Raw genomic sequence first — 24,655 nt, 5'->3', positions numbered from 1 at the left:
ACCATTGTTTAGATGATACAAAATGTAGCTCAGTAGAAAATAAAATGTCAAGGAGGTTGGAAAAAGGGAAGGAAAGGGAATGAAAGGGAATGAAAGCTACTGCCACTACTTAACATACAGCTACTGCTCTAACAGTATATACTGTGGTTTAAAGCAGAGCTGGGTTATGAGTAAATGTGCATTCATTAAACATGCGCAGTACAGTATTTTGACTGCAGCTTGTTAAACAGCTTGTTAAAAGCGGTTTCAAAGCTTGCCGTGGCATGTAGTGCGTGTGTATCCATGTAGCATGTAGGGAGCATGATCAAGGACGTAGCCTCACCACTGAGACGGAGTTAAACTGGGTGAAATGAATTCACTTTCCTGCTGAGATATTTCCCAGGGCACCAGGGGGCAAGAGCCAACTTCATTTGACTTCCCATTGACCCACTTTCACAAAGCTTATTGGAAAACCACAGGAGGTTTGTGTGGACATTGGCCTACACGTACACACATGGACAAACCCAATCAAACGTTGGAAAAAAAAAAACCTTAACATGCTCTCATATATCTATGAACAGAAAGCACATGTGAAATGTGAATTACTAAAAAGGAACACGCGTCATATCTGAGTAACAAACCATTACTGTTCATCTCGCACGTGACCATTACTGTGATGAATATGTAAACAGAGGTTTGTCTTCTTCTGTAGTCAAAAAAGATCTGATATCTGGCTTATTAGTTTAGGAATGCCTCCCACACACACACACGTACGTGCGCGCACAAACACACACACCATCCTCAGATTTCATGCAATGCAAACTGAATGGGTAAATATGGCGACTATTGTGAGAAGCAACAGAGAAAAGAGAATGAGAATTCAATGACAGCAGGCTGGCTTTTCTCTTCAGGCAATCATGCAAATTGTCACCCGTACGGCACCGCTTTCACATCAACATCCACCCATGTCGCAATTAATTCATCCCCTCAGAATTTTTAAGAAGCGTCTGCAAATTTCAAAGCCCTCATTTTTTTCAATCGATCCAATTTGTACAGCGTGATTAAAGGCAGAGAAGCAGAGTTGGTGGCAAAGGATGGGATTATTGCCTCAGCCAACGACCAGTGGGCACAAGAAATCTCACTCTGTGATCTGCGAAAGCAGCTGTATTCATTTGGCTTTCATTAGGCCTGTGATTAACAGGCCCCTGGCTAGCAGAAGCCAAGAACAAACAGCGTCTGCCTTGGCCCCTGACACTGCTTAATGAGTATCTACCACATTTCACACTGAACACAAAAAATAAGCTGTGCAAAAACAAACATGAAAGCAATATTAGAAAATCTATTCACAACCCAGGGTGCAAATCCTGAAAACTTTTAAATGCTTCATTATAGAGATGTTTGGGGATATCTGAAGCCAGCATAATAACTATTTAGATTTGGATTTTCAGATTAAGGTTCAGGTTAATTTAATACAAAACATTTATATGTTTTAAAGGGGAGCAAAGACATGACTTTCTTTCCAGTTTCTTTTCTTGGGCGACTCAGTGTAGCGGACTGTTTGATGTTAGATTTGTAATTGTCTTAAGTATGTACCTCTCATTTCATTCTTCTCCAAGTTTCTGAGGATATGGACAAAATCCACCTGAGATTCATCCAAATCCCAGCTCTTATGAAGCACCTCTGCCTGCACCACGTACGTATGACCCTGTGAAATACATTCAAGCAAAGTCAGTGTCCGACGCCCAACATCACAGTTTAAACACAACGTGATACACGCATTACAAAAAGAAAACATATACAGCATCAGGCATACAACACCATAAACCAACATGAGATAGATGCTGTTTTGTATTTTGAGAACATACAGCTGTTAACTGCACTAGCGCTGAAGATTAAGAGAGAGAGAAAGGGAGAGAACTAAAACATTTGTACAACAGAAGCACACGCCTGGCACAATGGGAGAGTAGAGGCAGAGGGCTTGTTAGCAAAGATTATATCAGAGGTTGCAACTCCCAAACCTCCCAAAAGACAGAATTTCAACAAAATCCCCAAAAGAGACTCAAACTGATAAAGCAAGTCCAACACATATATACTATAAGAGTCTTTACCATGAATCTATCATTACTGAGCATCAGTATGTCTGGTGTGTCTCCCTGCAGAGCTTTAATCACTGACCCGTTGCTCTAAATCTTGATCAATAGTTTTAATTCTGACCAATGGCTGTTTATTCTGGCCTGCTGCTCATCTGATCTATGGGATCTGACATGATCTGTCTCATCGCTATTGATGTCCCTACACTGCTGGGGTACTTTGTTGTTTTTGTTATTAAAAAAAAAGGGCTCAATCCACTGCTTTAAATGACAAATTAATTGTACTTATTTATGAGGTGTAAACAGAGAGTACATTAAAATGATTGGTTGTCCTCCAGATTTATCGCTGATATAACTGCACAGCCAAACAAATAAAGCTCAGTTGATTTGGTGTGTTTTTGTCTCCTAGTGTCCGATGGTACACACACATAGTACGCACTATATGCTTTGGCAATCATCAAACTAGGACAACAGGTCTGTAGATATTGGGGTCTTCAGACAATCGTGTGACTCGTAAATCATGCACAAATCACTGCTCCCTGACAAGCACTGATAAGTCACACGGCAACAACAGAACCTCCCCTCCAGTTTCTGCTGCTCTCCTCTTGCAAATTTTTGTCTGCGTGATAATGAGTGTGTGGGTGTGTATAAATTCATGTGTGTGCATGCCGGCAAGTAAGGCGTTATGTGTATCTGGCAGTGAAAAATTGATATTGACACAGGCAGCAAGTAAGTGGGTGAGAAAGACAGAGAGGGAAAGTGAGATGCACGCTTTTGTGCGTGCGCAAGTGAGATTAGTGAAGTGTTTGAGCAACAGCAGATACCACGCAGGCAGTTGTCAGTGATACCATAGTCTCTGTGGGAGGCTGGTGCTGGTCAGACGAGGAGTCTGAATTCCCAGCTGTTCCATCCTCTTCATCTCTTTGCTGGGGAGGGTCTGTAATAGAAAGGGAGATATTAAACTAAACCCATATCTGAGAGAAGACAAGAGTAAAGGTCAGTAACCTGTGCTGTTGTGACTGTTGGAAGCATCCAGTGAAAAGTTTATGAGGTTTTGAAAAGCTCTTGTGTTTGGTGCCTGGTGATCCATCTCATTAAATGTGTGTGTGTGTGTGTGTGTGTGTGTGTGTGTGTGTGTGTGTGTGTGTGTGTGTGTGTGTGTGTGTGTGTATATTCCACAAAAACCCTCAATCCAAGAGGTGGTAAAATCAACTAATCCACAGCTCACATACTGTCACTCACTCCATAAATAGCATCCTTAAAGTCTTCTTGCCCAAACATTAATCCCAGCTCACTAGTGACAAGTTGCACAACTCTTAATGCTAAACCTAACAGCAAGCTATTTGGTGTTTGGGAAAGGACACCAAGTACATTAGCTTTAAGTAGCAGAGTTAAAACGTTTGCAAGAACATTTTTAATTTGTGTTTCAAAGAGGAATGTCTGCAAACTGAATAAAACCTGTTTATGAGTTTGATACGTTTGAACTTAAAACGTATCAAATCAATTCTTAAAACAGGTGGTTCAATTAGGTATGTCCATCTTGCATGTAGCTATATTGTTATCCTGAATATAGACAGCACCTGGACTTGGTATAACTAGATCAGTGATTCTTAAACTGGGTTTCGATCGAACCCCAGGGGTTCGTTGAGTCACTCTCAGGGGTTCGGCAGCTAGTATAGCCCGGTTCACACTAGCAATGTCGGGCCGTTTTTTGTCGGCCGTCAAAAAATTGGCTGCCGACAATTTGGCAACACACAATTTTTCTTCGCCGTGTTAAATTACAGCTGCAGGGAACTTGATGCGCTCAGTAGTCAACTTGTGGCTGTTGTGATTGTAAGTCATTTGTGATTTTCTTTGAATCCCTTCATACTAACTATGTCGAGCAAAAAAAGAAAGTGGTCGGACGAATACGTACAATATGGATTCACGTGTATAAAGGAACGTGATGGGCGTCAGCGTCCTCAATGATTTGCAATGTCAAGTTGAGCAATTCTAGTCTAGCACTGGCAAAACTACAGGAACACTACTGGTTTTGGAGCGCTGGTGAAATTCGATGCACCACACATCATTGTTACACACTGTCTTCTGCACAGGCAGGCGTTGACAACAAACACCTTGCCTCCAAAACTGGCAGAAGTATTAAAAAAAATGATTTTAAAAAAAGCTACCTTTATGGAAACGACGAACAGAGAATGATAACTTCGCAAACTTTCCCCTGCTGGACGACGGTGTAAGTAAGATCGAAGACTTGTCTGGAATTGGAGACATTTCTGTACCTGGAGAGCTGAAGCAAACAATTGCCATGCACTTAGATGAGCTCGCAAAGTCTCTCGACGGATACTTCCCCACCAGAGAGTCATATCCAGCATGTGCACTAATAAAATATATACCTATGTTTTGAAGAAATCATATTTTATTTTTCCAATTACAAAGGGTTCGGTGAATGCACTGATGAAGCTTGCAGGGTTCAGTACCTCCAATAAGGTTAAGAACCACTGAACTAGATACTGTACATGTAACTTTTTAATATTCAGATAAGGAGGCAATTTGACAAATCTTCTGCCATGATCCAGAATGGTTTCATTGTATTACTTCAAATACTAAACGACTCACCTTTGTCCGCCAGGAAGCAGAACACAGGAATTAGTACATGACCCTTCCCTATGTTGCCGGCCACCTCCTCCTCCTGGTCCAGAATGGACAGACGGATCAGTACGTCTGTCTTGGAAGTCTGAAACTGAATTGTTCCAAGGACGTCTGCCGTCACCTGCACAGCGTGACTGTGGAAAGGTTATTTTTAAATGATCGTCTCTCAGAGTAACTTTAATGTTGTCTTGTGTTAGAAAATGGGCCTTTTTTTGGCAGCAACAATGGATTTAAATGTTTAAATATAAAAATTCCTATCACAAATATGATAAATGAATATATAGCCCATAATACTCTTACCGACATATGAGGTTTTTGTCATTGGGAATGTAATAATCCCTGAATTCCTTTACTGAGAACGTGTTGAGTGGACTCTCACGGGACAGTTCTGGAAGGAGTTCTCTTGAACCAATCAAGCGCATCCTCCACTTGGCACCAACAGGGGGGGACTCAGGTGTGACAGCCTCTGCTACAAAGGTATAACCAAGCTGCGACAGACACACAGAGATTAAATTATGAAATCAAAATAATCGTTTTTTCAGAGGGAGTTTGTTAGACAGCGTTCCTAAAGTGAACCAATTTATCATGGTAATAGGAAAACTGTGAAAATATGCAAATATTCCACACTTACCAACTAAATATGTCAAGTACATGAAGGTTTGAAGTAAAAGGATTTATAGCATCCACAGACCTTGTTGGGTTGATAGACATGTTCCGCTACTTTGTTGAAGACCATGTCCAGCTCCTCTCCTGTGTCGTTATTTATCACGTGCAGCAGACAATTAGGGATTGGGGAGTAGACCTTTGGGACTAGCAGCATCTTCTGAGAAACAAGGAACACCTCTCTGCACAAACAACAAGATATCAGGTCGACTAAATGTTGTTTTCAACTGTTTTTGATGACATTCTGAAATGTAATGTTACAGAAATATCTACATTTCTCGGTATTAACTGTGCCAGCAGGAATGAGAGCTGAGTGCATTGCTCAAAGGCAACTTCATGGCATTTAGTGAAAAGGGGATATTTTCCAAGGCAGGTTAGGGATTATCTTTCATTGACACACCGAACAATCCTTAAATTACAATTGTTCTCTAACCTAAAGACCAAGACCCAGGAGTTGGCTGTGTCTTGAAGAGGGACGGAGTAATCAGCGAAGGAAACTCTGGTCCATTCATCCTGCTGACAGGAGTAGAGCTCTGCTTTCCTCTCAGAGTGGTCAATGATAAACCTGTGTAGAAAACACAGAAACTTCCATTTTAAATGAACTTTAATAAAAGATCGTATTGTATAGTGAAGAGACAATGACGATGTATATTTTAAGAAAATAATTTACGTAAACTTCTTGGAGTAAACATAACTCTGATGTATCTGATCGATTATGTGAGAAATCCAGATTAATTTTTTGATAATTAGACTACATTGAAGGAATGTAGATGCACTTCACGTCTCAGCGTGAACTTTGACTGAAGTGAATGTCAGTTAAGAAAAACACATGCTCAAAAGCCCCCCCCCCCCCCCCCCCCCCCCCCAGGCAGCGGGTCATTCGGCAGACGCTGCTAGCCGATTGGAACGAGGAGAGGATAAACAGCAGATGGTACCACTGGGAAAAGATGGAACACAATGTGGAAAATGCTCCCTGCCTGGCCGCCACAGGCCGCCACAACCAGGAGAGGGAGCAGATTCTGGGCATGCGGTGCAACAGGGAGACTAAACGCATGCCATACAATGTACACAGCATTGGCACAGGACTGCAGTAGGAGCCCTCGTATTCTCTCATATAATGAGATCTGTGTGAATGAATACCTGCGATGCTAATAAAGGTATGAGGTGTTTTGTCTATGTGTCTGCAATTCATACATTGTGTGCACATTATTTATTGTCATTCAGAGACATTATGATTACGCATTTGTATCCTTTAATTACCGTAGCAAGATGGCAGCATGTTTTTCTGCATCCGATTCAACCTTCAGCCACATGTCTAAAAGGATCTTAGACGCACTGAGGTTCTCCTTCGTGCCTGAATGACATGAGCACACACAACACACACACACACACACACACACACACACACACACACACACACACACACACACACATTAAGGATTAAAGACAATCCAATGCTGTCAAAGACATGAAAAATAATTATTGTAGCTGACCTAGTTCAGGGTAAGAATCAGAAATTGCAAAATGCCCTTTTGCCTCATTCAGTGAGAGGTGATAGGAGGAGTTTATTCACACCTTGACATTAACTGTCACACTCATCTAAGCAGGAAGTTCACCACTCTGACAGAACAGAGCATTTGATAAAAGATGCAGTACTGTGTTCATGGCCATGTGTGTGTCAGTAAGTGTTTGTCCGTGCATACAAGTGAGAAAAACGCTCTGAAGAGACAGCTGCATGATAGAAGTCAGGTGTCCTCACATCCTCCCTTGACCCCTCCCTCCGTCATGCTCAGCTCTTACTTTTCAAATGGCCACTTTTCCAAATTGATACGGCCATTATAGCAGGCCAAGGCTGGCTATTGAGAGATGAAGATCTCCTATCATCTTTAGAACCAAAGAGAGGCATCAGACAGATGGAAAACCAGGAAAGAGTAAAGGGAAAACATTAAGTTGAAAAGAGCAAGAAGAAAAAAGAGAGAGTAGTACAAACAATATGTGGTATAAACAGATGTTCTGGCAAATAAGAAATAAGAAAAGGAAAGTTCTTACGTTGCTTTGAACGAATGGCTTTTCAAAGTGTAGCAAGACAGGCGGTGTTTTTAAAATGTGATTGGTGTTTTGCCATTACTGTAAGTGCCACTCTGAAAGCTGCACTTTGTGCTTTGTGAAGTAAATGAATACCATTTGAAAGAACTTGTGAACCATGTCAGGCCTATTTCATAGAAGTTAAACTGTTCCGCCTCTCTGAGTGAGTGAGTGAGTGAGTGAGTGAGTGAGTGAGTGAGTGAGTGAGTGAGTGAGTGAGTGAGTGAGTGAGTGAGTGAGTGAGTGAGTGAGTGAGTGAGTGAGTGAGTGAGTGAGTGAGTGAGTGAGTGAGTGAGTGAGTGAGTGTGTGTGTGTGTGTGTGTGTGTGTGTGTGTGTGTGTGTGTGTGTGTGTGTTCATACTAATGCCACATAACCACCAGCAATATTTTTAGGGTTGCACAATTGTGCAGCACTGTGTTCTATGAAAACACTGCATTAATGTGCACGTTATTCAGAAGGTGACAGTGTCATCATGTGTTGTGTCTGGAGAAGACACAGTGAGCTTCAGGTCCTGACAATAAATAGAGAATGTCTGGTTCCATGAAAGGCTTCAAACAGCAGTGCACCTTCACAGTAAGTGAAGTATCACCACTTCTGGAGAAAATTGCATATTCAAAATAATGTAACCCAAAATTGGCTGTAAACCGCACAAGAGCAGAACTGGCATGAAACGGTACAACAATATTATTCCAAAGCAACATTGATGAATACATTTAAGAGAAAAAGCATCTCGGTTCTGCCTTTCTATTTCATTTCTCATTATTTCCTACAAGCTGTCCAGTGATTCCACATCTTTTCTTCCACATGTTTCCCTTGCTGTCACTATTGAGAGGTTTGGCTATTGATGCAGGAATGTTGTGTTCATGCGTGTGTGCGTTTCCAACATGTGTGTGTGTGTGTGTGTGTGTGTGTGTGTGTGTGTGTGTGTATATCCCCTCTGTGGCCACCCTTCATCTGTCAGGGTGTATTAGTGATAGTCTCATCAATACATATTTGTGCCTCTGCTCAGAGACTCAATATATGCCACTGGGTAAAAATCAAACAGGGAATGTAAGATGTTTGTTTTTAGACACTAAATAATAATCTACAAATGAAACAGGTATTCTGTTGTTTTTAGTTTTTTCCCCTTATTTGGTCCCTTTAGCCGTTTCAAACAGAGCATTGAAGAAGAAGAAGACAGAATCTAATCAACAATAATAGGTTAGTATTTTTAACTACCGGTACTCAAATAAAAGATAAGATTTAAACTGGACCATGGCACTTGAATTATTATTTTCTTCATGTGTTTATTAGTGTTTTTACCTGGTTTTGACGCATTAAAGATCTCTCGCACGAAATGTCCTTTAAATCCAGCCTGCAGGATGGTGACTGCCTTCACCTCCCTTTCCGTTGGCTCCCTGTCTCTCCAGCTTTCTGGAGGCTTTGATTCTGCATCCACTTAAGGGAGTGACAGCAGAACATTGCAAACTAATATTGAATTCTGAATTACGAAAATACTTAAATATGGTATAATGAGAGAAAGACAATAACAAAAATAAATAAATAGGATTTATCTTTTTGAATTAACTTTATTTAAATCAGTATACCGTACTTATATAAGGCATATACTCAAATGTAGATGAACAACGTACAGGATTTACAAACACATAATTGGCACTTACATGTAAGGGAGTGCTCTTTGGGGTCAGATGCCAAGAGTGAAGGGTCAGCTGTGAGGGCCAGTATAGCAAAGCGCTCCTCTGATGTCAGCTTTCTGCCCAGAGCCTCAAACAGCATGTTGTAAACTGCAGAGTTAAACATCTGCAGTAAACATGCACAAGGGTGTTAGCCATTGTATGCTGTATGTGTGTGTCCACATGTGAGCGTTCAGTGTGTGAAGATAATTATTTTCCAGGTATTTAGGTTTTGTCATTTACAGCCTCATAAAAGTATGAGAATGACAGCTTATACAATAAAATGAAAACAGATCATTCATGAACCTTCAAGACAAAGCCCTTTGTTCCTCAAGTAGGCGGGTGGTTAGACTCCACAACATTCAGTCTTTCAATAGCCGCATAGCATGACATTGATAAGAATAAACTTTCAACGGACATAATGTGTAAATTAAAAACTTTGTAGCACTGTGACATTTAAATAAAAACACCACAACTCCGTACCACCATAGGTAAACAAGCTACCTTGTGATGTTCTCCTTTTCCCAGGGTGGTGCTGATGTTTTGCGGGCGGTGAGCCTCTTCTAGGGTTCTTCTGGCTGCTGGCTGGTTCTGCTCATCGCTAAAGGAAGACACCACTCTGGAAAGGCACCTCAAGATGGACGAGGCCTGCTCAGTGAAACGGGCACTTTCCTGTTCAAAAATAGGAAAGCAGTGGGGGGAGGTGTTTAAATTCTCTTTACTGCCGCAAATGAAACAGAATGCAATTAAATAGAAGAGAACGGTATAACTCCCACAAATACCAACGTGTGAACTTCACGCTAACAAACTTTTAACCTTCAGGCTAAAACAAGTAACATGTAAATTCCTAATACAAAGGGTGAGATGCATATTGCTTTCATTTCCTTACCCAGTCTCCAAGTCACTTTCTAGCTCATAAAAAGTTCATATATATATATATATATATATATATATATATATATATATATATATATATATATATATATATATATATATATATATATATATATATTTATATATATATATATATTTATATATATATATATATATATATATATATATATATATATACAGTATATAAAATAAACAATATGCATCTAACCCCTTATATTAGGAATTTGCATGTTAAGCTGTAACAATCTCCAACAGCAGATGACGGAAATGATGAAACGTGTATACATGATGGTATGTTAAAGGCTATCCACATCTTGATTGGTCTGTGTGTATTTAGACAAGGAGTGAACAAGGAAAATGTCATGTCGCTGTAAAATTGCATTCACAGATGAAGATTTAACCTCTCAAATGCACAAATACTTTGTGCATTATAAAAGTCATATGGTTGCCAATTGACAACTAAGAGCCTCTTTCACCGTGGTAAGGTATGACATGATGGTTTCTTCATCCCCAAAGATGAACGGTGTCTTGCTGCACAGGTGGACGTTGTAGCCCAGTGCTGCCTTTGTTTGGAAGGACAACACGTGGCGTCTGGAGGGGAGGGAAAGGAAACTGAGTATTTTCTCAACAAACAGGAACACAGATTCCTGGTTAACTGTACACTAAATTCATTCATGACTCCTTTTCACTGGCCGCATATGTTGCTATAAGGTGAATTAAAGAGTGATTGCCTTCTTAGATCATTTCAATTATAAATGACCTGCAGAAAATGCATGAAATAAAATCTGAATAAAATCCCTTTCTATTCTTAATAGTGTAACTACTTATCTTCAAGTCATACTGAATGGGTCAAATTGTCAGAAGTGCAATAGCCTAATGTCCTGTCTGCCAAGTGCCAAGCTGAGTTCACAGGGCCTAGTCAGGCATGAGAGAGTGGAACCCAACTTCCTTGGCCCCATTAGCTTTACATAATTCAGCCATCACATCCTAACTAAATGGATGAGCACTGAAGCAGAGCTGGGCTAGAGCTGTAGAAGCAGAGGACGGCGTACAAAAGAGAATCGGATGAGAGGGAGAGAAAATAGAAGAGTATAGGAGAGAAGAAATGAGGAGACAAAAGGAAATGGAGAAGGAAATAAAGGAAGTGTACGAAAGGAGAGACATAACCCTCTTTAAAATGAACAGATTACCACAGTATGTTCAACAATGTAGGAGAAGAAAGCACACAGGGGAAGTGAAGAGGCTAAAGAAAATAAAACATTGGCAAAATAGTATACCACACACAGACGGGCTGACAGGGACATAAAAAGATAGGGATGTGTTTTTCAAAATGATTGCTGCACAAAGCATGGACATATCAGCTATTTGGAGAGAGTGTACTATAGGGCGTATGGGCATGATAAGTTGAGTGCTGTGTGTGACTATGGCTCAGTGGTAATTGCACTGCTGCGTACCTGCACCTGACCCCAGAAACTAGGCCCTCTGCTTCTAGGCCAAGTAGAACCCATTAATAGAGACTAGGACAGATGCTTTTTACTTTTTGTAGCATCTAAAGTAGGCAGATATCCTCTGCTCAATGTGTGATAGCTTCAAGTGCATTTAAGTTGCATAACTGTATAAAAAAATTAATAAATCACAACAAGATTGAAATATTTCCTTTCATCAAAAGTTCTCAAGGGTGCTATGCAAAGAAATGCATATGTGTACAACAGGTTCCCATGGTGAGAATTAAAGCTCTAACCTTGGCACCATTACTGCCATGCTGAAGAACGCTGAGGGTAATTTAAGGTTATGAGGTGGAAGCGTGAAAGAAGAAGAAATGTGAGAAAGGATGAGAGACATATATTGATGAGTTAAAATGGCATCAGAGAATTGCCATGTGATTTTCATGCTACAAGTTTAAAGCTCTTGCTCAAAGTACTAGAATAGCAAATAGTATGAAATGGCATACTAAAGGATATACTACTGTGGTAGTAGCTCATGGGGATCCTGATCAACATTAACCTTCATTACAGAGTCTAGGAACATAGTAATGTGACATCCTAGTCCATTAATGAACTTGATCTAAGCTTTTAATTTGGATCAATACAGCACAAAGTTCTCAGTAGTCATTAATGCCGTCCTACCCTGGGGGTAAGTTAAGCATTGCTGCCTTTGAGGAGGTGGTCTTGAGGGTGAGAATTGGCAGCTGAGACCGCAGGCTTTTCCAGGAGTAGTCCTGGGCGATGAGAACTGCAGAGCAGCATGTTGCTGACGTTTCCTTTTCTATGGAGGTGAGAGAGCGGAGAGAGAAAGTGTGTATCAGTCACACACAACAGTGAGATATCACAAACACAGTAGGTCACCTTAATGAAAAATGAAATATAATACATTTGAGTGTTAACACGTGATAGTGTATGTTTGTGCATGCTTAGACACAGAATTATAATTGCCGTTCGAGACTTGAGTTTTACTTGCATCAGAAAATCCTTCTGTACCCAAGTGTTTACCTGGTGTGTGTGTGTGTGTGTGTGTGTGTGTGTGTGTGTGTGTGTGTGTGTCTCTGTATGTGTGTAGATAAATCCTTACTCTCCTCAGCTATATCTCCCCAGAGAAGCAGAACAGAGAAGCTGATGCGGATCTGGGGAGGTTTCAGGCTGTCCACAAACAGGTAGTATGTGCCTCTTACTTCTGGACACTGAGGAGGGAAAGACACACACAGACACACACACACACAGGCACACAGACACAGGCCTTAATTATCAGTATGAAGGCAGACAAGTGAAAGAGAAAGAGCAGAAAGCCTTAAGGTGGGATGATGGATAAACTGATAGAAGAGGCTTAGTGCAAAAGAAGCTGGAGGAAATTACAGAGAAAGAGAAGGAAGAAGGGGGGGGGGGGGTAAGTGAAGGAAATAAGAAGAGATATAAAAGAGCTGAGTGAGTTAAAGAAGCATTTGACGTGGCACCTGAATAGGAGAGACTAAGACAGTGACTTGAGTCATGTAAGAAAAAGCAAGAATGACAAAGCAGGAGACAAAGAGAGAGGCAGAAAAAGACAGATAGGGACCAAGAGAAGAGGGAGAGAATGCATACGTGTCTGGAGTGACAAGCAGACTCAGAAGTCTATACACACAGGCTTGCAAACACACGCACACTTACGCACACAGGAACACTTTCACTCTCAGACAAATGCAGAAGTGTGTATGTATGCATATGACACACAACAAATGTTGTAGATGTATTACTGTTATGCATGTTTTGGCATTGGAAATGACAAACACTCTTAATACTTACTGGCTATATTCCAGATGCCAAAAGAAATGTCTGTTCATCCTGAACAGAGACGAGGGGTTGGGATTTCCCCATGTATCATGTGACAAACATTCCAAGCATTACAACTGAGCAAACTCCATCTGTTGATTAAGCCTAATATTAACTTCTAGTAAGTGGACCTTAAGTTAAAACTGTTTTCGTCAAATACTATCATATGTTCGCCATGATTTCTGTTGATATCTATGTTGTCTTTCCTTGTTCTCATGGTAGGTTCAATGAGAGGGATCCTGTTCCGTTTATCAAATGCACGTGCACAAGGACTCACATACACGTGCGCGACACAGAATCTTGGTTCTACACTATTCAACTCATCTACGAGTGGCAGTGCCATGCCATAAGATATGCGCCATCAAAGGAAGGGTAGAAGAAGACTGCAAGACAAAACGTAACTTTTGTTTGTTTACAAGAAATCTCCACAGGGCACCTTTCATTATCGAGTGCTATGCACGAGGTGTGGTTGAATCGGAAGTAGCTAATTGTGTGCTCGTGTGCAGCTGGTGCATGTGTGTGTGTTTCTGAGTGTTTGCATGTGCGTACTTCCGGGCTTGCTACAGTAGATGTCACGTGGAGGGATCCAGTGAAGTTAGTAGATGATCCAGTACAGTTAGTGCTTGTTGCAGTTTTGGACAAGACCGTGCTCTGTAAACAACAACAGCTAAATGAATAACAATATATCCAATACTAACAGCATAATTGTAATGCATGCAATATTGTGGGGAAATTACATGAAAAGCTCACTGCCTTATTCTGTGATAGATAATGTACCTTAAAATGAGATTTCTGGACATGATGTGGGTAGATTTGTGGTTTATGGAACACCAAGAGAGTCCTGGAAGAAAAACACAAAATGAATGGCAGTTATTTTTGAGTTTAGTCAATAGAAGCAATTGTAATCTTTATCACGGATTTTTTTATGCCACTCAAACATTTCACAACTGTTTGTTTCTCTACTGGTACAGTAGGTATATAAGTACACATTTGTGTCTGTGTCTACGTGGGTGTGTGTCTCACTGAAAGCATTTAGCAAAATCATCCAGGTCCACCCAGGTCTCCTGCAGGAAGGGTTTAACAGGAGCTGTGGGTTTCTCAGTTACAGGCTCCTCCAAAGCAGAGTTGGGCCGATCTGGAAGGGACATTCATTTGTGATTTATAATGTTATGTATAAAAAGATTTATCCGGTTAGATATTTAGTGTAAGGTAGCAGGTTTTCAGTGCACAGCCGCCTAACTGAGTGAGGGATTATAAAGCAAAGTGCTTCATTTAATCATTCATTTTAGCTAATACAAATCTGCAGCATCTCAATAATGGAAAAACATGTCCTTATCAAGCTGAGTAGCATCTGAGTTGACTGGTGCATTTTACAATACCAAATGGATTCTGAACTGCCTGTGAAATCTCCAATTTCAAAATGCTGTGAGTAACAAAATGCTTTTACTCTTGTGACTCAAAGCAAGTTATCCGGGACTCAAATCATTATCTTAAACACAGTGAGCCAAATTGGCCAAACTCCCACATAATGGCATAGTTTAAGCGCACATGCACATCCATACTCCCACTATCTCAATGCATGCAGAGCGAAGTCGTAGACGTGCACACAGACACACACTCGACCCAAAAACACACACACACACACACACACACACACACACACACACACGCACACACACACACACACACACACACACACACACACACACACACACACAGTTTCTCTGCCCCCAGGCTCTTCTCTTCAGCGAGAAGTCTGATCAGAAAGCTGAGGCGGCGAGGGTCTGTGTCTCTGCTGCTGAGCAATGGTGGTACGCTAACTCAAACTGCAGGTGTTACTAAGCAACTAAACGGGGGCAGAGAGAAGGCAGGGAATTGGCTAGTTGTCATAAAACATAATTTCAATCCCATCTTCTTCAAAGTGTCTTGGTCAACTGACGAAATCATGGAGAGAAATATGGAAGAAGTAGAGGCGAGAGATGGAAATACTAATCACATTGATTGGACTATGCTTCAAGGTTCAATGTGTTCTATGTTCAAGGTAGCCAACAATGAAGACCTTCACTACATTCATCATTTACAATAAAACAAAAATGAATGAGTGTCTGCCCATTGTGGTAGCCTAATATTTGACCTGAGGTAATGTGATCTTGTGTACAGAATACACTGCTAATGAATGAATGAGGAGCCCAGCTCTGCAAAAAAAAACCCAGCTTTTACCATTGGATATGTCATCATTGTCCTTCTTCCCGTCCTCTGCAGTAACCTAAAGGGACAGAGAGAGGCATGAACAGGGAGATGCTGATAGAGTAACACTGCCAGAGATACGCCTCCGCCCTCTAGTGATTCCATGCCAGCTGTGGTGTTGCGCCATTCTCGCCGAACACCACAGGACACGAGACACAGTTTAATGTGACACGGGCTGCTCCTCTCCCGCTAAAAACACCAAAAGGGAATACCAGATCTAATTTACTTCGACTGTCAGTGACAGTAGAGGAGTTATTATGTTGTGTAGCATGTTACTTCTCTAAGAGGGAATAACAGCTGTTATTTCATGCTCGTTTGCACAATACAATAAATAAGTAATAAGTCATTATCAAATCCTTCAAATACCATTCTTCTGTCTCAGCAAGGCACAAGATGATGTGGCCTGGAAAAGGCCAGGATTGCTGCTTTGATAACACAACCAGATTCAAGTGCAAGAAGTGATAGCCTACACCTGTATCAACAAGCCAAACCTTTCTCCAGGCCCTTTCATTTCAAGTTCTTTTCTCAAATAATGCTTCCGTGAGGAAAAACCCTGGTGAATGTCCAACAATTTACTCAGCTCTGAATAAGAATTATGGCTTTGTGTCATGTAACTTCAAAGCAACCCCATCCAAGACTCTCTGATGATTCAGAATGTGTGTGTGTGTGTGTGTGTGTGTGTGTGTGTGTGTGAGTCACCACTTATTTGAATAAGTACGCGGAGACCCAGACAGACATAAAGAGGCATTGTGATTGGGAGGCACACTTGACCTCCTCTCCACCACTATAGCAACACTTTCACTGCAACAAAAAATGGGCATGGTATGAGCTGTTCACCCACAGCATGCTATTTATTAGCTAGCTTACCTGTGGACAGTAAGAGGACATTGAGACCGATAGATTTTACAAACAAGATTCCTGGGATTTTAAACTGCTGCTTTCGGAGGAGAAAGCTATTTCTTCTGCGATCAAATCACAGTTTTGGGTTGCTGAATGGAAGAAGGCACATTTTTATAATCCCACACTTCATAGGGCTTTACTTTACACAGCCAGAGTTAAGTCTTTTCTCTCCAAGAGACTCTCTCCATATTTTACACTTTCACCTCAAGTGTAGCCCATTTCATACATGAAAAATATCAAATAAAATCAAGTTAAGATCTATTTGTGAGTATTCACAGCTCACAGGAAGAAGGATATCCATTGATCTCAGAGCCCAGACTGGAATTTGAGAAGTGTAGTTCTCTGGCACAAGTAAACTGAAAACCATGGAGGGGCTTTGGTGATTAAGCGATTAACCACATTCCAAGCACATGAGAGGTTAAAATGGCACAGTTTAGCCAAGATCTAATTTTTTTTTCAACCAACACTAATGTTGAGTGAGTAGGCCATTGAGGGTATTACGGACATCATGTGACACCCCCTTCTTATATTCTAGGAGATGGCACTGAGGTTGATACTGTTGGCCAGAGTTCACAGAAACCGAGGGAGGGGCCACACAGCACATCTCACTTGTTGTACAGCACCCTCAGCACGTGACCCACCACGTGCTTGTGAAAAACGGGAACACACACTGAGTAAAAATGTGGCACACATATGACACATATATATGACACATACACAAACCAACCCACATGAGTGCACGTGCACACACGCACACATCAAACGACACATCAAATTAGTGTGTCCATACTGCCCTAGCCTAACCGCTCTATAACTGGTCACAGTTACACAAGAGGGCGATTAATATGAACTCTTTTTTCTCTGTATGCTAGGAGTGAAGTGTAATAATGAACCCCCCAGGAGACGCAGACACTGATGGCTCACCATCTAATTGCACTTCTTTTTTTCTCCATCAGCGCAGTACACGACCTCTCCCTGTATGAAACCCACGCACCCCGTTCACCACCACCACACACCAGAGATTCTCTTTTCCCATCTCCCTCTGTTTCCTGCTCTGCTTTCATCTCTCCCTGTCCAACTGTTACTTTCTTTCCATTTTTCATTCCCCCCCCCCCTTTTTATTGTTCTGTACAGTTGTCCCCCTTCTTTACCCCTCTATATGTTTGTTTCTATCCTCGTCTCCTTCTCACTGCTGCTGCTACTCTCAACCCCCTACCCCCCCCTTTCATCTCTCTTCTCTCACTGGTTGTGTCTTTATAGCAGATACGCCCCTGGTCAGTGGTGGCCTAGCTGGGAGACAACAGAAGTGACTTTGAGACTGGGGGATGGCAGCCTTGTTGTCACTGACACACATACTCTGATGTACATACTTACAGGGTAGACAGAGTGGTGAGGGAGGGGAAAATGAAACAAGGAAATAACAAAAAGAGGCAACTAAATTCCGACAGCTGCTACGATCTTAGTTGTTGGACAAATAGCAGTGCGCTGGGCTTCACAGATTCTCATACCTGTTTAAATAAATGGATTGGGGTTACCACATTTAATTGAGGTTAAATATTCAAAGACAAAATGCTCGTTGACATGTTTAACACACGCATGCTGAATGTATACATCAACACTGTGCCCCGGCAAACAGTAATTCTATGTACCTCTATTTTGTCTGTTGTGCCGTGCGGTGAGTTTGTGGTGCGTTCAGCTGCATCAGGCTCCAGGCCTTCTCTGCATTCAGTCTCCTCTGTCTCACCAATGGACACCAGAGGGGATGCGTGGGAATGCTTCCCCTGAGCGCTCTTCGTGGCCTCTCTTGATACACAAAGACATATTCATGCTTTCATTCATCATAATCATGACATACGCATCTCATCTCATGGTAACACGTTTAGAAGCGATACACCATATCATCTACAAATGAGTCGGCATGTTACATTATAGACATCAAATGACACCGGAACAGCATTTATCTGATCTGGGATTTCTTTTTTCGCTTAAGAATGTTGGCAAACATTCCTTTCAGTGAGTACAGTAAACGTCAAGGCGGAACAAACCAATTTGTATTTGTAGGCTTTGATGCACTAAAGTATAAAAAAGGAAAAACATATAATTAGAATTTTTCAACTGCTACCTGTGTGTCATTGCTCTTTTGCGCAGGAGAACAGGGGGACCAGATAGAGGTACAGTAAGAAAATGGGGGAAAGACCGATGTGATCATCATAATGTACAGACGGAAGCTGTTTTCTTGCTTTCCTTCCTCGACAGTGAGGTCAGAGCAAGGTTAGCTATAGAAAAGTGAAACACTCTATACGGTACAGTGAAGTGAGCAGGACGACAGCAAGGACTCATCTCGTTTCATTTCTCAGTTTTAGATTATTTAATTGTACACACAGCTCCGGGATCGGTCCAACGCTGCTCCTGACACGGTGGGAGAGAAAAGGGCTGGCAACCTCAATGAACTGCTGTGGTTTTGACAAAGGAAGCTCTGCAAAAAGAGAAGAGCGAGAAAGAAATAAATAGCTCACACATCATGCCAGCACTGCTTTTTCACACTACTGACTGCATTCTTTCTTTCACCCAGAGATCAGCTGATGTCAGATATGCCCGGGCTGGTAGCTATTTTCATTACAGTAATATTGTAGCTATCCTCCTCCTTTTTTCATTTCAACATGCGGTACTGTATGCCCTCTGTACTGCAGGCTCTAAATCTAATGCATTAGCACTCGCTCTCCTTCCTAGTCAAATTTATTTATGACATTCACCTACACTCTATCAATTTTTTTTTTTTTGCGCTTTTCAATCCGTTTGATATCCTCCCCTGCATTTTTTTTTCCAAACTTAATTTCAACATTGTTTTATATTTCCTGCCGCCTTCTCTGTCTCTCACGCACTCCGTGGTTCAGAGATGACATGGATCTCCTTCCGCTGGCGGATGAGTTTCCATTTGGGTACAGGTGGAGGTTTGGGTGGTGCCTCAAGTTGGCAATCCCGCGTTCTGGTCAACAGGACAATGTGGCTGTACAGCAAGGAGAAACCGTACTGACGAAGAAACTCTGAGGAATTAGCCTGTGTGCCCGAATATAGACAAACGCAGAAAAATCAACAAACATGCAGAACTCATTCATGAACATACAACAATGCAGTTTAAAATGTATTCTTCTTGTAGTAAACAACTCTACAGGTGAATCAAGTCAAACTGTCAAAGGGGGATTCTGACCCGAGATCAGAGAGTGGAGGTGATGTCCCCCAACAAAGGAAAATCCTGTCCACCAATTAGCCTTAGCATTGGTGTAAATAATAAAACAAGTGAAGCCTGTTGAGGCGAAGCATCCAAATAGAACACACCATGCCCGCAGGTCACAAGCGTTTTTATGTTTCTTCTCCTCCACCCACTTTTACTTTAGGGCTTCAGTACATTGTTCTCATTACTGCACTATATAACAGAGGTATGACGGCCTAATAGGGCCATTGTAGGTAAAAGAAAAAAGAAGAAGATTGGAACAAGCTCATCACACCACAGAAGCCACCGCTTGCCAATTATTATGCCTGCAGTGGATGACCTAATCAAATTATACGTCGCAATCGGATTTAGCAATAAGGAAAGACTCGTGATTTTAGCCCAGAATCCAGAGACACAGCTGTGTATTGGGCCTATTCAGGAGAAAACAACATAATGATTTGGATGAGACGATTACTTTTGTCAAGAACAATGACGCAATAGACAGCCATGTTCCACACTGTTGCACCTCCTCACTAACATGTGCGTGTGGCATTCCCTGTTTCCCGCCAGTGTCTGTGATGTGAAGAGCTTGCAAAGTGAAATGATGTTGTTCCTTGGCGAAAAAACACTTTATTATTGCCCCCATCCCCTGGCTCCGTAATTTTATTTTATTACCTACAATGGCCCAAATAGGCCATCTTAGAGATGATAAGATAAAAGTATAGAACCAAATGATACGTTTTCACATTCTGGGTCAAATTTAAGCGTCTTTGAGTTACAAGAAAAGCGTATTGTATTATTATTATTATTATTATTAAAATCATTCATGTGTGATCTATGAGTTCATTAAATCAAATTTGGCCATTTAAAAAGGATTGTCTTTATATTTATATGGATCCATATGGGTCAGTTAAAAAACAATCGAGAATGTCTCCATGAAGGTTGAACCTTAAATGTACCGTTTGTTCTGCGTACGCCATTGATACAACTCCTCACATCAGAGTTGAGTTTGCTTTGAAATGATATGGTAGATATTCTGGCCTCATTGCATCCAAACTATGTAGTATTTGCATCAGTGTGTGAATCTCATTCTACTGTAGTCTTCAAAATCTGTAATGAAGATCTAACTGCAATCCATATATCATTTTCACAGATACTAACGTGTCTTGTTAAGGGTGTGACGGAAGTACGAAACCTGCATTGAATAAGCAAGTGTTTGCGTAGCCAGGGAGAGGAAGAAAGATAGAAAATACATACCATTTGTCCATACCCAAAGGTATTGTTATGTGGCTGTAAATTGTAGTAGCTGGCACACACCACTACATCAGGAGTACCTGAGAAACACACACAAAGAAAATTGACATAAGTAGAGGTAAACCCCACAGGCATATTCAAACACTCCACTATGGACACATACAAACAAATATATGTTCTGATAGTAGATTATCCTCAGAGACTGAAATGATGGACTGACTGATTAAACATATTGATACATTGAACTTAGTGCCATCTAAAAGTAAAGCTGCTATAGAGTAGAAAAGTTTGCCTTCCCAAATCAATATAAAGTCTAACCCTAATATAAAGTGTACCTGTGGAGAAGTGAAAGCGCCGTTGTCCTCCACAGGTATAAATAAGGAAACAAGAGAGTATCTGGGTTATCTATGGATGGCCCTGCCCCTATGGTGCATCTTAGAGTATATGGTATAAGGAGCACATGGGCCAGGAGACATGGAAAATCAATTTAAAGGACCGTGGTGAAGAAAGCGTGGCTTGGATTAATATAAAGACTGCACATTAAGAATTGAACAGAGAAGTGCTTCTCTTGCTGCATACTGATTCATGCATTTCAATTTATGCATTTCAATAAAACACTACAGCGGGTACCAAAACAGCGAAGGAGAAAGAATGTGTAGCTTTTTAAGTGTTTGCGTGTGTGTATGTGAGCACCTTGTGATGAATTTCTCTAAAGGGTGAATTCAATTATGTGAAGTAATACCACTTTGTACATGCATGTCATTATGTTAGTAATACCAAACGCTTTCATTATTGTCAAACGAGCGGAATTGTAGGAGAGACTGACGGACAGATTACAGGCAGAGGGAGTAGGTGGGTAAATATGAGCGCAAGAGAGTGGACATTTAATTCATACTGTGGGTCACTCACGTTGATGTGAATACCTTGAACGTTTTGTATTTTAAATGATCAATTCTTCTTCAAATTAAAATTGCACAACCTAATAATACCTTTACTTTATCGCTCTGCCTCAATGACCTGAAACAACTCTTTTCTGAGGACGTGTTTCAATCCTGCCTTCATCACATAACCACGTTTGACTCGGGAGGCTCTTCTGCCCTGCGGGAACACCAAATAATTCACCCTGCCACTGCTCCCCCTGCTGGTTTATTTATAGTGCACCATACACACATTAATCCTCCCTGTGCTCCATAATACATGAGCTATGGAAAACAGGAAGTGATGTTTGAAACAACAGGAAAGAGGTAGCAGGGCGCTGGCTGAGAAATGTAGGTATCTTTGCAGTGTGTGTTAGCGACCTTCAGCCTGGATTTTTTCCCCAGTTCTTAAATAAAACACCAAAACGATACTATTAATGTTGTAAAGGTATAGGGGTTATTACTGCTATAAGGGAATGCAATCATTGATAAGCGTGAGTTTCTGTAGGACAATGAAATATTCATCGTCATGCTCCATAAGAGTTGCATTATGGATGCAGAGGGAGGGAAATGGAGATGTACACATACACTGGGTATCCACACGTACATACAAATACTGTATATAGTACTGCACATATACACACGCAACCCATGTCATTTGTCAAACAACCCGCTGATAGATTAATAAGCTGTAGTATTATGTGCATACAAATGCTCACAATCTAATGGATGATTGATTTAATGACTCACTCAATTAAATGTGCAAGCAGAGTGTGTAATAGAGATGTACTTTACTTTCCTGGGGATTCATGTGTGCATAATTGTATGGCTTTTTGTGTGTGTGTGTGTGTGTGTGTGTGTGTGTGTGTGTGTGTGTGTAGGTGTTTAGGTGTGTGTGTGTGTGTGTGTGTGTGTTTCTGACTGTAGCACAGTTCAGACCTTTACTTTTCTCTGGCTCTAGCAGCTGACTCTTGCTGTCATTACAGCTGGAATCTCTCCCTGCAGCTGGATCTGCAGTCTGAGGCGCCGTCTCCGTCAAACTCTCATCTGGGTGTGTACATTTTGGAATGGTATCTAGTAAGAAATCCCAGGTTTTTCCCAGGTTTACAGACCTGAGAGGAGGTTAAAGAAACTATGATTGGTTACAGGCAAAAGGGACATTATTATACAGTTTCAAAATAATATATATTATTTTTTATTTCTTTTTTTGTGTTCAAACCGACTGCATTTTCAAGCTGGTTTTGACTGGAATTAGTTTGATTGTCCAAAACAAAATGACACATTTTGAGCAAGCGGACAAGCACTAATTTTGAGCCCTCAAGGCCATGACTTCTCCTATACCAGACGAAGTCTACCGTTTGTTTCAGTCCCAAGTTTATTGCAGTTTCTGTTCCTGTGTATATCCGCCTATTTGCAATACAATGGGCTGCAGTTCTTACATCAGTGTTTCTCTCTATACAATACAATCTTCTCTCTACTTCAACACATTCTTTAGAATATGTTTCTTACTGAAGGCTAGGCAAGTTTATTTGTATAGCACATTTCATCCACAAAAGGGCTTTACATAATGCATAGAAGAAAAAAAGCATAAAAACATTCAGATGCTAATTAAAAGCAGAGACCTTTTTAAAAAGGAAACTGAACATCCCAGACACGACTGAACATATTGAAGAAACCAGTAAAGAATGCAATTAGAGCAGGTTCCTAGCCTCCTCACAATGCCAGATTTATGGGTTCTCATTACACTTGCTGAGAGCATGATGTGAAGCAAGTTAGTAGTTAGTATACCAGAATCATCAGATTTCTTATGCCAACCAGCTGCCATTCCATCATACTAGTACACCAGCAACAAACTACACATATACAGTAAATTAGACTGTAAGCAATACATTTTTAGGCCAAAATATTGGTAGAATTGCTCTTTTTTGTTAACAGCAACAGATGTTGATGTGATGTGTGTGGGCGGGGAGTTGGTGTTGGGGTGTCAGTCTGTGTGTGTTTGTGTCTGCTATATGCTCTCTCTCTCTCTCTCTCTCTCGCGCGCTCTCTCTCTCTCTCTCTCTGGTGTACTTTATAAAATAGTATATTTGAGAGGAAATGATGTACAGCTTGTCAGACTGTCAGTGCAGTTAGTGCCACAGTCTTTATTGTGATAAACTATCAGAGATTAGATAGTCTGTTTGATGTTCACTCTTTGGGGGATAAAAGCAAAATCCCACTACCAAAGGCACAATTAAGGGAGACACTTAGAGTATGACATGACATTGAGAACAAGAGATGCAGAAGACAGAGGTACAAGAGTGGAGTACACCAATGAGGACCTTACTTTATAGGACTGATTTCTGGCATCCAGCCGGTGAGGGTGTGGATAAAGGTGAACTCGCCAATCTCTCTGCAGACCTCTGACACAACACTGAGAAGAAAAAGAAAATAAGACAAATGTTCTTCAAACCAGGGACTCCAATCAAACTATCCAGTGGCACTGTTCTCAAATGAAACTTGTGATGTCACGGTTTTAATATGTGAAATCACAAATATGCTTGGCGCTCAAGTAGTTTAACTCATGACGATGCTGTTGCTGGGCAACTGACAACAAAAATGAATGTCACTTTCTCTTGTTTTCTGACTTCAATTTAGCATCATGTTTAGGAAAGAAACCAGTGGAGCCAACAAAAGGTAACTGACATCCATGAACTCTGCCATTAAAAAGTGTGTGTGTGTGTATGTGTGTGTGTGAGTGTGAGTGTGAGTGTGTGTGTGTGTGTGTGTGCATTGAAGAATCACAAATACCTA

General features: G+C 41.0%; 1 protein-coding gene across 4 annotated transcripts in view; it reads right to left on the bottom strand.

Annotated features, from left to right (window-relative positions):
* Window positions 1-24,655, bottom strand: part of adgb (androglobin) — a 44,620-nt gene that overhangs the window by 12,626 nt on the left and 7,339 nt on the right. For 3 of the 4 annotated variants that reach the window (XM_029462689.1, XM_029462692.1, XM_029462691.1), the window contains 23 exons: window positions 24,189-24,275; window positions 22,802-22,974; window positions 20,949-21,025; window positions 19,363-19,537; window positions 18,863-18,956; window positions 18,130-18,283; window positions 15,554-15,599; window positions 14,357-14,468; window positions 14,111-14,174; window positions 13,883-13,984; window positions 12,600-12,708; window positions 12,158-12,296; window positions 10,508-10,622; window positions 9,642-9,809; window positions 9,126-9,264; window positions 8,767-8,901; window positions 6,639-6,732; window positions 5,812-5,943; window positions 5,407-5,560; window positions 5,016-5,203; window positions 4,683-4,849; window positions 2,918-3,006; window positions 1,573-1,684 (listed from right to left, as the gene is read on the bottom strand). In XM_029462689.1, coding sequence (XP_029318549.1) covers window positions 1,573-1,684; window positions 2,918-3,006; window positions 4,683-4,849; window positions 5,016-5,203; window positions 5,407-5,560; window positions 5,812-5,943; window positions 6,639-6,732; window positions 8,767-8,901; window positions 9,126-9,264; window positions 9,642-9,809; window positions 10,508-10,622; window positions 12,158-12,296; window positions 12,600-12,708; window positions 13,883-13,984; window positions 14,111-14,174; window positions 14,357-14,468; window positions 15,554-15,599; window positions 18,130-18,283; window positions 18,863-18,956; window positions 19,363-19,537; window positions 20,949-21,025; window positions 22,802-22,974; window positions 24,189-24,275 — 2,825 coding nt within the window. The remainder of the gene's footprint in view (window positions 1-1,572; window positions 1,685-2,917; window positions 3,007-4,682; window positions 4,850-5,015; window positions 5,204-5,406; window positions 5,561-5,811; window positions 5,944-6,638; window positions 6,733-8,766; window positions 8,902-9,125; window positions 9,265-9,641; window positions 9,810-10,507; window positions 10,623-12,157; window positions 12,297-12,599; window positions 12,709-13,882; window positions 13,985-14,110; window positions 14,175-14,356; window positions 14,469-15,553; window positions 15,600-18,129; window positions 18,284-18,862; window positions 18,957-19,362; window positions 19,538-20,948; window positions 21,026-22,801; window positions 22,975-24,188; window positions 24,276-24,655) is intronic. The other variant, XM_029462690.1, reaches the window with a different exon arrangement.

The sequence above is a fragment of the Cottoperca gobio genome, chromosome 24, assembly GCF_900634415.1.
Source record: "Cottoperca gobio chromosome 24, fCotGob3.1, whole genome shotgun sequence".
In the NCBI taxonomy this organism is placed as follows: Eukaryota; Metazoa; Chordata; class Actinopteri; order Perciformes; family Bovichtidae; genus Cottoperca; species Cottoperca gobio.
Note: the sequence above shows the minus strand (reverse complement) of the source record. Positions and strands in the feature narration are given on the sequence as shown.